We start from the raw sequence: 12,141 nt of genomic DNA, 5'->3' as shown, positions 1-12,141 counted from the left end.
GTTTTATACAGTTGATTTTATACAACGGCTGATTGTGAAAAAATTGTAGGCACTAAAACTAACATAAGAATATCTCAAAAGTGGTGCCATTAATAGTTTTAATTTACCAGTTAAGTGCATGCAACAAACAGAAAAAAAGTATGTTCAAACCATCTTAAAGAACTTGTCACAGTCTTTCTGTGGATGAAGACTCAGTCTCAGTAGTATCAATTGTGTTTTTCTTTTCATGCAATCTATGAGTGTTGTTCAGGGTTCTGCTCTCTTGCAGAACTTTGTTCTAGCTATTTATGACTTTTGCTGTAAGCTTGAAGCTTGGTGTCACTGTAAAGCTGCAGAATGAATTTCATTAGATCAGGCATATATATATATATATATATATATATATATATATATATATATGTATATATATATATATATATATATATATATATATATATATATATATATATATATATATATATATATATATATATATATATATATATCCACGTGGATTTTGGAGTCTTAAATATGTAGGAAAATGTTGACAAAGATCACTTACATTACCAGTCTTTATTGCCAAACATTTTGAATTTGAATCTAGAAATCATATTCAGCAATTCTTGCTGTTAATATAATTTGTCCTCTTTTGCAAGTCCGCTCTGATCTCAAACTGCTCTTTTGTTTCTTTACAACTGCCTCAGTACTGTATTTTGCTTGGCTGTATTCCCCCCAGCTATAAATAACTCTGTCTTAGAAGAGTTTCAAAATCTCATCAGGACTAATCTGGAAAATGGTGGTGAAATAAAAATGATTTAGAAGTAATACAGTAAGCAGAAAAGCATCAGATGATTCCATGGTTTACAGGATCAGGGCCTACACATCCCGGGTTCTGGCTGACCCATATTCCAGAGCCAGGAAACTTGTCCTCACCACCACCACCTCCACAAGCAGCTCAGTCCAACACAGGTTAGCTGTTGAGGGCCTACAGATCCTGATCCAATGCGACCCACTGTTAATTCCCTGGTGAAAGCCACCCAGTCAGTCCAGCGATGCCTCAAAACCTCAAGATTTATATGAACAAGCTCTTCTCTGAATGGGAACCCAGGAACTAGGCCGGTAATAACAGACCTCAGGAAAAAAGGTTTTGACCAAAGGGAGAGCAGTGAACAGAGACTCACCCCATTCGCCCCCTCGTTTTCTTTCCCTGCAGGTTTTGGGAGAATGTTGAACACGCTTCCTGTAAAGCTATGTAGTATTTATTACAGCCTCCGTTTTTGATGGCTGGGGTCATGTAACCTGCTGTCTATTTATCCTAGAGGTCATTTACTACATTAGGCCTGGGTTTGGGGCCAAGAGAGGAAGAGAGGAACGAAATCTAAGATGCAAGAACTAAATTGGTAGCAAATGTATAGCCTCCGACTTGCCCCTTGGCCCTAATGCGTTTTTCAAGTGCTCTGCTCACTGCGCTCCAAGACGCGGGGACGGCTTGCCTCTGAAATAATATTTCAACAGTGGTTACAGACGCAAAACCGGCGCCATCTCTCAGCTTGGGTTGTTCCCACCAAAGTGCAGCATAAGGGATTTTCATTTTATTTCTGGGAAGATATTATGCTTTGCTGTGTAGTGATGGAAATCTTAAGGTTAAGAGAGGCTCTGGACCAAAAGGTTGCAGGTTAGAATTCCCAGACTGAATGGTAAAACAAAAAAGCAAAACCTATTCAATCCTCCTTCAACAGCGACACCACTGAAGTGCTTTTGAGCCAAGCATTTAAGAGTATCTCCAGTGGAGCTGTGCACTGGCTTCAGTAGGAGACTGTGGTTGTACTGGGTCGCTCCCAGGCTGGATGAATGTAACTGTGTGAATATGAAGAAGGGCGTTGCTGGAAAAAAAGAGCATGTGTGCTCAAATCCCCCCCCCCCCAAAAAAAAAGGTTAAAAACAGACATTACTGCTGGCTACCAGGCCGCCCACACAAGCCTGAAACTGAGCTGCTAAAGCTATATAAACAAATTGAAAAACACACCTTATGTTAATGAGAGATCATTTAGCCCTATTACAGTCATTTAGGTCAGCCATTTTGCAAAAAGGATTTGCATTGAGTTTGGGATCAATGCCTCTAAGATGTTTACATGGGAGCTGAATCGCCATTCTGCTGCAGCTAAACTCTCTCGAAGATGACTTTGACCATCTCATTTTCATTTAAATGGCTCAGTGGAGTCCCATTTGCTCTCTTCTCTCCTGCAGCCCAACAGGCTCAATAAAAGCCAATGAGCTGATGAAAACAGGAAAACCTAGTTGTCGTGTTATACAAACAGCATATGGTTTGCTCGGTGCTGCTGCACATGGTAGCACCGCTTTGACTTCATTTGCTCCTCGGTATCGAGTTGTCCTCTTGCCATCTGTGCAATTATGAAGTTTATCTACTCTAAGTTTCTTTTGTCAACATTTTACAAACCTTATTCAAGGGCCACATGTAAAAATTTGCAACATTTTTAAGGTAATTTCATGTGGATTTTTCAATTTTGATGCAACATTGCTCAGCAATTACTCTCGCTTTAGCACTTTGGTGCACATTACTCACTACTGTGGACCGCTCAGTGATCACTTTAAATTGCCTACTGGTTGGCAACATCCTGTAGTCTTGCACAGAAGGTAAAATATGTTACGTTTAAGGAATAGTTTGACATTTTGGGAAATGTGCATATTAGCTTTCTTGCCAAGAGTTAGCTGAGGGGATTTAAATTGCATTCATCCCTGCGAAATATGAATCCTCTGGGCTATTTCCTTGCACTGCTGTAATCCTGCTAATCTCACAGTGACAAGACTCTGGGAAGTCACTTTGAATAGCCAAGAAGAAGTCCACCACATAAACACGTGTTGTTTTACTCTTTGGTTTGTTGCATGGATTATGACAAATGCAATTTAACATATTAACTGGTGAGGTTGAGGTCTCTTTCTGCATTTTTAGACAGACTGGGATATCCAAAGTAAGAAGTAAAAAGCACTTTTGTCCAAAACTGTTGAACTTATCCTTTGCAGAAGTTTGAGCTAATTGCTCAGTTTCAATGGGGGTGAATGTTGTTGTTTTTTTTTTTTCTCCAACTAATGAGATCTTCACACAAAGTATTTCCTGTGCGGATGTTCTGAGACAGCACCAGACACAGTGAGGACATGTTTTAAACTGCACATCCATCATCTCAGCCACTAAATCAGGAATCAAACTTCACAAACCCTCCAAAAATCCCAGAAACTTTATTTCTGACTGCTCGTCTGTCTTCGCCGGGTTGTCAGCAGGGTCTGCACATTGTTTTGTTGTTGGTGTTTTAATGCCAAAAAAAAATTGCTCCGTAGCTCTCCAAAAGATAAAAGAAGTGATGTGTCTCATCGGAATGCCAGGCTCTGATCAGCAGCCATGCATGTAGCTGTCAGGGTGTTGCAGATGTTTTAAAAGATATCCCCTTCCCCAAGGCAAAGTGAAATTAATGGGCTCTTTATAAACACCTGTCACATAGCCCAGACTGAGTGAAAAACAAGTGCTCCCAAAAATACATGTGGTTGTTTTTTTTGTTATTGTTTCATGTCTTATTGGAGTCAGAATGATGAAAGTAATTATCAAACTGACACCTATTATGACTCTGACTATGACCATGGTGCCTTTGCCCTTAGCTGCCTGCCTGGGCTACAAGCAGCAGGATCTGCAGAGAAAGATTCGTCCTCTTGTGTTCATCCAGAGTGGCTCTGCCTCTGAAAATGTCTGACCTTTGTTGCTTTTCTCTCCTGCAGGTTTCTGCAAGAAAATTTGTGTTGTGGATTCAACAAAATTCACTAAATACATGGATTGGATCTTCCCGTGAGGACGTGATACACAAGACTCTCTTTGTCAGATTCCTTCTAAACACTCAATGTAGTAAGTGAGATTGATGTTTGACACAGGTGCCTCTTCCATTGTGTCTATTCATGATTATTTGGCAAATCAAACAAGAGTCGGGAAGTTTTGCAACACCCCCATTACTCTGTCTGAGTGTCTGTCTGAGCATCTCTCTCCATTGCACATTATCAGGAAAGATCATGACAAACGAGGTGATTCAGTTCAGTGTCTGAAAGTTCACACCTTGACCTCTAGGTGGAGTAAAATTACATGTATATTGTGTGTATATTTCAAATCTAATGGGTCCGGTTCAAAAACTATCTTTTATTTTTGAAATCTTACCTTAATTAAACAGCGTTTACATGTCCTCTTTTTGATATCCGTTGTTTTATTTTGCCCGTTGTCTGACTGAATTTGTTTTCAGTTTTAACACTGGTTCTTAACAATTACATATTCCACAAAAAATAATGTTCCCTCATTTGGTGTTTTGGTGACGGTGGTGGTAGAGAGTGTTAACAGAATGATGCAAAAGCTTCAAACGGTGTTCAGGTAGATCTGTGAAGCAGCAATTCATACAATTTTCATGCAAGTATTCATTCTACAAGAGACCACCACTCAAGGATCAGGATAGAGATGTTTAATTAAAAGGGTAAAGCAGATCACTCAGAATTTTGCACTGATTTGCAGTGCCCCTACTCACTTATAGGACAAGTGAACCCCAACAATGGCAGCAACAGGCCCTCGACAGCATAACAGAGCCACCAGTGGAGGAGAGTGAAATTGCTTGAGACAATTTTTCTTGCAACCAACTATAAAAACATTTTTGAGCTCATCGTCCTTCATCCCATGACTATTCAGTGAGGTTTTCACACATTTCAGGCATGTTGCTGCCCTCTACTTGAAACAAGACTGTACTGCATCTGCTTTCCTGTCATGTACAAGTTGGTATACTTTTCTGATCAAAAGTCATATTTAGTCATGTCACATCTTGTACTGATGTGAATAGAAAGTATTTCACAAACTGAAGAGAATGACAGTTTGATACAAATATATATTTTTATTACAGAGGAAGAACCAAAATGCTGAACTGGAAATAACAAAGCTGTATATAGAGGCTCAGGTAATGACACCTGCCACAGTCGACATTTATAAACGTTTTGGAATGGGTTCCTCAAATGTCCAGACAGTTTTTAGCAAGATGTGGAAAGAACATTATTCTAACAGGAACATCCATGAGTTTCTCTGTCCTATGAAATTTGAACATTTAAGCCATTCTATACTGCTTAAATGGTTACCAACTTTTAAGGTAAACTACTGTCGAGATTGATAAGAAATGGGCTAACTACTAATACTGGCCAGTATTTTAGCCAGAAATGTCCCTGTGACCTTTATTGCTATTATTAGAGTTGAATTATGTTTGACACGTGACCAATTAAAATGGTTTTGGTAAAATTTTAAAAAGAAGCATGGTAGCAAAAAAGTATAGAAAGACAAATAAAGCAACACCACCACCTAAAAACCTAGAATAGAACTCTGTAACACCAAAAGTATTCAGACTTTTCTGTGCCACTAATGTTTTGTTGTATGTATGACAAGACAAGAGTGGGCTTCGTGACGATAACGTAAATCATGTGTCACGGTTCCTGTGCACCTAGCAAATGATGTCAAATGTAAAATACAATGGCTCCAGAAACGCAAAGAAAATGAAATCAAAGCCTGTTCCCTAGCCTTTGGTTGTTTTTTAGAATTCTTCAAAGAAATGCAAATACATAGTTTTTGTTTTTTACGTTTACAAGAAGGTACCACTTGGTGTCATCACAAAGCACTGTCATCTGCAGTGTACACTACTCTGCATTGTTTTTTTAAGTAGCAAACCATTTACGTCCTTGTCTTCATAATGGAAACGTGTATGGAATAATATGAGGTGCCTTTTTAAACACTGTCAGCAAACCACACTTTTCATAAACTGGAAAATAAATATATTGGACATCCAGAAGCTGCAAAGTTAGTTGGTTCAGTCACTTTCTGAGGATTCACCGGAGCTGGAAGAGGAAGATGATTCCTTTTCCTTTTGTCTTTTTTTGTGATGCTTGCTGTGCTCCTTTTTGTTTTTTTTAGATTTCTTCTTGTGGCTTTTTAGTTTCTTTTTCTTCCTCCTCTCTTCTTCGTCAGATGATGAGTGTGACCTGTTGCGCTTCTTCTTCTTTTTTGGAGTCTCCTCATCTCTTGATGATGAGTCAGATCTAGGCAAAGAAGTAAAATTTGTGACACAAGCATAAAGATGGATTCTTAGGTTCAATGGGGTGTCAGAAAAATATTCAGACAAGTAAAATATTACCTTTTTCTTGACTTTCTGTCTTTGCTCTTCTTCCGTTTTTGTCTCTTTTTTCTATCGCCATTGTCATCATCATGGGAACCTACCGCACACAACATTATTGGGAGAAATAGCAAAACAGTTTTCACTTGAACAAAAAATTGAGTTGCTCATATCATATGCAGTGAAGCACCAGTAATATCAGATAAAAGACAATCACATTACAAGCATTTACAAGGTTAGAGCCGCTGCTATTGCTGCTGTGAAATTACAGAAATTCTCAAAACTATAAAGTCAACCCATCCTCTATCTTTCGCTTATTTAACAGGAACAAGTAGAGAAACCACTTTGTCTTTGGTTACAAAGTTTCACTGACAAACAATGCAGAAACTGAAGTTTACTGAAGTCAGTTTATATAGCGTCTGAATTTATTCGGTTTACTTAAAAATTTTCATCATTAATATGCATTATTGTTAATTACATTATTAAACTCTAAACATTGAGAACTTTGAAAGAAAGCATGGAATAAGACCTTTGCGATGCTGTCCACCTCGTCCTAGCTTCTCATTGCGCTGAGCTGCAGGTGCATCGTCTTCACTCTCCTCGGTGCTGGTGCTGCTTACATCCAGAACAATGTCTTTCTGGGGGTCAACTCGTACAAAATTTCGGCACTCAAACGTTAAATGTCCGGCTGACAAATAAAAATTCAAAGAGTATTGATGAATTACAGGGAGTAGAGAAGGGCAATTTCATTGTTTACATTTAGCTATATGACACAGACCGCTTCCTTTTGCATTTGCCATTAAGTTGAAATAACAGACACAACTGTGCCAAAATGGGCGGCTCGGTGCCGCTGCCTTGCAGCTACAAGATACCCAATTCGCATCTCGGCCTGGGCCTAGGATCTTTCTGTGTGGACTTTGCATGTTCTCCCTGCACATACGTGGGTTTTCACCGGGTACTCCGGCTTCCTCCCACAGTCTAAAAACCTGCTGAGGTTAACTGATGATTCTAAATTGCCCATAGGTGTGAAAATGAGAGTGCTTGCTTGTCTCTATGTGATAGACTGAAATCAGCATCCACACTAGAGTGTTAAAACACACTCTATACTGACTGTATCAAGCCAATAAATACCCAGGTTATTAACCCTTTGATGTATAACCTGGGTCAAAAGTGACCCAAATCCAATTGAAAATGGGTATCTCCTGATGTGGCCTACGCGTCAAAGGGTTAAGATGGCTAATAGAAACACACACACACACACACACACACACACACACACACACACACACACACACACACACACACACACACTTTACTTACGATATCCACATTTCTTGCACCCAGCTCTGATGTTGTCCTTATTAGGACCTGTAAGTAAAATAAGGTTTGTTTTCAAAATGTTTGAAGGTATTAAACATAAAAGCCACAAGACTACTAGATTAACAAGTATCCAATAGATAGCTAGATGAATGAATAACTGAATAAAAGGCATTTGAATACTGTACATGCAGGTATTGTTTAATACTATACTGTCACAACTGGCTAAAAAGACCTTTTACTTAATAGTTAGCATTAAATATCGTCGTCTCTGAACACAAACATTTCTGCAAATTAACTAACTGCACGCTAATTTCATGCATACCTCCGCTATAGTGCAGATATTTGTATTGACATTACTATAATGCAGTCTACTTCTACAAGTGAAAACTACTTTGTGAAAAGCTTTCACTGAAATGTTTCTTGTGGGGAGTTAAAGTTACAGTTTAATGGCAGCACTGGTTAGCAAAACGTAGGTTGTTGCTCTACCTTTAAGCTAACGTTCAGGTTAGCACCAGAGTTAACTAATTAGATAATCAGCAAACCAGGAAATGCAAACTGAAATAAATCACAGTACTAAAAATCAAACACCCACCCGGTACAGCCATTGTTGTTTCCGCGATAAAGCAGAGAAAAATACAAAACTCGTGGTTGTTAAAGCACGAATTTGAATTTCTGTGTCCTCACGCAAAATAGCGTCGGCCGGAATCATTTGTTCAGGAAACTACTGGTTCCCTCTTCTTTTGTTCAGGTTTTTCCCTTCACTGGCGGTCGGGAAACTGCATTAATGATGCTTTACTGCCACCACCTGGACGGAGGTTTACAGCTGGAGCTGACTGTCTCATAAGTGATGTCCTCTTTAACAACAGGTTCTCAAAACATATTCAACAGGCCTTATAAAACTTTAAAACGTTATTAATGGTCAACCCTGGAAACATACATTAGAGCCATTGCTTGATTGTGGTGAATCTGTGTTGTAGGGCTTATGATACCACATTATCCAATTAAATTAGCTGATAACCCTAAAAGCAAATAGTACAGTATTAGATTAAATAACTAATGTGAAAAGATAAAAGTGGCCTCTTATGTTTACATTTGAATTATGACTAGCATCTGAAGAGCTTATGTGCTTTGGTATTTCCAATGCTCAGATGTTTATTTAAGGGTATTAAAAAGCCACGTGGACATACACGGCGTGTGCCAAAAAGTTTAAACCATCACATAGGGAGCGTGCATTAAAGTCTATTTTTACTTGGCCTACATTTGAATGCATCAACATTCTCTCTTAACACTGAAAAAAGAGAGAATTTTTCAGCAATATTTGCACCATGCCAGTAAAACCAGTTGTGGTTTTTGTTAGGGGTTAATTGAAGGCAGTCAGAGAGTGACTGGCAGATGGAAACTGTTGACAGATGCGGGGCCCCTAGACATGCTCTCATCATCATGTCTGTGGCTGTGACACACACACACACACACACACACACACACACACACACACACACACACACACACACACACACACACACACACACACACACACACACACACACACACACACACAATCTGAATCCATATCTTTTGATGATGCCATCTGCCTCAGCAACTGCTAGAAGTAACACTGTAACTGACTTTACACTTTCCGCAGTAAAAAATGGAATTATTACAATGATCAAATGATGCCTCACAATGTGCTCCCACACAGCTCTGAAATTCAACTCAGCTGAAGAACTTTGATCTATCACACCTTACCTTATCTTCTGTTGTGCTCTTGCAGTCACATAAAAACACACAGCCTTACTGTGCGTTGGTTTTCCTACTGCTGGACAGATGTGCATGTGGATGTTTTTATATTAAAATATCAGAGGCATGCTTTTAAAACCGTGACTCATTTGTCACCTTTGGTTTCTCATCAGTCCACCTTTAAACCATTTTTATTCTTAGATTGTTCTCCATTTAGCGAAAGACTGTTTTCAATATTAATGTCATGTTTGCCTTGAAGTTGGGTAGTCTGCCTTTCTCCGTGCTTCTAAATTAAACTTTAACTTGCCATATCTGGGCTTGCTGTTATTGCTGTTATGAGGCATCAGTTATTTAACGAACACGAGACCCAGTTCAAAGGCTCATGTTTTATCTGTGTAGTTTTATTGCCTCAGGTGAGAGATTACAGCAGAGGCATTTGACAGAAGCTGTTTTCTGTGACCTTTTTGCTGTGGAGGAAGGTTACAGTAAATTCACTTTCAAGCCACTTGAAGGTGCAAAGGACTTTCAGCAAAAGGCAACGGCTGTGAAATGATCCCCATCGTCCAAAGGAAAGAGCTCCAGCTGTACAGTACTTACAACAAAACTAGAGAGGAAATCAAATCAACAAGTAACACAATGTGATACATAATTCTATGATGAGGAGAAAGCTGTAACACGTGTTCACTGGTTGGAATTTATAAATACAGTGCCTGGTGGTCTTCCTGCACTGACACAATGGAAGAAATGCAGACTCCTCTGCTTACTGTTAATTATTTGTATGTATCATGTTACATTCATTTTAACACAGTGAATCTGAAACTGTTATTCCAGATGTCTTTTCTAGTTTTATTCTTATGGTCCATGTTTTCACTAGCACATGCCTCTGGCTAATAAAATCATCCCACTTAAAAACAGTGCTTCAACTCATTCATCTTCAAAGTTTCATCACATTTCATGTCTTAAACAGTGCGTGTGATTTAGAAGTGAGCAAAAGGTGCTCAGAGACCGAAACACAAAACTGAGTATGGTCATCTTCAAGCCGACTTATATGCACAAAACTCAGCCAGTGTCTCTTTTTCAGCATCAAAATATCTCTTTCAGAAACTTCACGAGTGGGAGAGAGTTTTCTTTGGGAGAATCTGACAGCAATATGATGCTGAGATCCGCAATGGTAGTTTCCTGAGACCACAAAAGGGCCATTCTTCAGCTCAGTAAGGATGAGCAGTAAACCAACTTTCATGCAGGTGAAAAAAACTTTGATAATGGCCAAACATTTCGATGAAATGAAAAGTTGATGCAGAATAAATAATTAAAGGAACTGACTCTCTGCCACTAACATGCAAACTCTAAAACCAAAGGAAAATATTCCAAGCAGGACTTTGTGAACTCAGATAAACTTGATGAACTTTCTTTCCCGGAACACTTTCTTTCCCTTATATACACACGTGCGCACACACACACACACACACACACACACACACACACACACACACACACACACACGCACACACACACACACGGTAACATATTTCGCTTACAGAAATGTAGACCTTAAACAAGCATAGAAGCATATGATGACAATTAAAAGAAATTAAAAAAAAACAAAGAAAATGAAAAAAGACAAAGAAAAAGCTTTACCAAATAGAAAATCTAACTTAATAGATTGATGTGTGTCTTACTGATGCTAATTTCAGTTCACAGAAAATTCACCTCAAGCAAATAATGGTCATACAGTTGAAACTTACACAATCCAACTTTACATTTAAAACAAAAAGCTTGTCCTGTTGTAGTCTGATAGTGAAAGTAATTATTTCCATCTTGAAGACATCATTAATAATATCAATCCAATCATCTATTATAGGTTTCTGGTCTTAACCACTCTTTAGTAATGGCTTTGTGTAGCCTGCTGGCTGCACTTAAAACAGTCTTATCTGATGGCAAGGCACCAAATACAAGGTCTCTGCTGGAGACAATGTGGGGTTTCTGTGGCAAATCACATCATATATTTTGGTCTTGGCCATTTCTAATTTCTTTTTGGCAGGAGGTACATAGGATTTTGCAAGACGCTTTCTGCTTGGACATTCCAAGCAGAAAATGTTTTGCAATGTAGCAATTAGAACAGGCGTCGCAGTTCCCTGAACTTTTAAGATATGGACGCAAATTACTTTGGGAATATTTCAGGAGTTTGATAAACAGATCAGTATTGGAAAAAACATAAAGGACCAATGTAAAATCGCCCTCACTGAAAACACATAGTTATGCCTAAGATTGCAACACTAAATGCTATTGGTGTGCAGCAGCAACTGACATTTGTTACTGATCACGACAATTAACTTCCTAATGCTCAATAAAAGCACTATTTTGAAGCCAGATGTATGTGCTATAAAGTATAATATAAATCTCTTAATATAATTATGATTACTTGTCATTTTATTCTAAGCACAGCACCTTTTTGACTTTGGATGGATACAGAATTTATGAGTCAGTTCTAAAAGTCAGCCAATTCTTTAGCAGGATCTAAATCTGCCTAAAAAACAACTCCAAAGTTACTGAAGCCTGTTTATCTGCTTTAAGACTGGAGCCAATACTTTGAATTGTCATCAACGAGGCGACAAACTGATTTTCATCCTTATTTTGAACTCTTTGAACTTTACACTCTGAAACAATGGGTTCAGACTTTAGGGAGGGCCTTATTGATAGCTGCTGACAGACTGGGCCACAGACATTTCTACATTTCTGCACATATAAAAAAGATTTATAATAAGACATAAAACATTACTAAGTAGCTATGTTGCTGCTTTGTGATTTCTGTAAAAGAACTGTAAAAAGAAAACAGCTGAACAGTTGTTGTTTCTGGGGAAACACGCAAAACATAACTTTCTGACACTGAATGTAACACATTTCCAGTCAAACCATT

General features: G+C 38.6%; 1 protein-coding gene across 1 annotated transcript; it reads right to left on the bottom strand.

Annotated features, from left to right (window-relative positions):
• Positions 1–4,472: 4,472 nt before the first annotated feature.
• srek1ip1 (SREK1-interacting protein 1) lies at positions 4,473–8,220 on the bottom strand. The gene is made up of 5 exons (XM_023279724.3): positions 8,080–8,220; positions 7,488–7,535; positions 6,697–6,855; positions 6,189–6,267; positions 4,473–6,093 (listed from the first exon to the last, which is right to left on the bottom strand). Exons 1-5 carry the CDS (start codon positions 8,090–8,092, stop codon positions 5,865–5,867), a joined length of 528 nt encoding a protein of 175 aa, XP_023135492.2. The 5' UTR covers positions 8,093–8,220; the 3' UTR covers positions 4,473–5,864.
• Between the last annotated feature and the right edge of the window lie 3,921 nt (positions 8,221–12,141).

Source organism: Amphiprion ocellaris, chromosome 2 (genome assembly GCF_022539595.1).
Source record: "Amphiprion ocellaris isolate individual 3 ecotype Okinawa chromosome 2, ASM2253959v1, whole genome shotgun sequence".
Lineage (NCBI taxonomy): Eukaryota > Metazoa > Chordata > Actinopteri > Pomacentridae > Amphiprion > Amphiprion ocellaris.
Note: the sequence above shows the minus strand (reverse complement) of the source record. Positions and strands in the feature narration are given on the sequence as shown.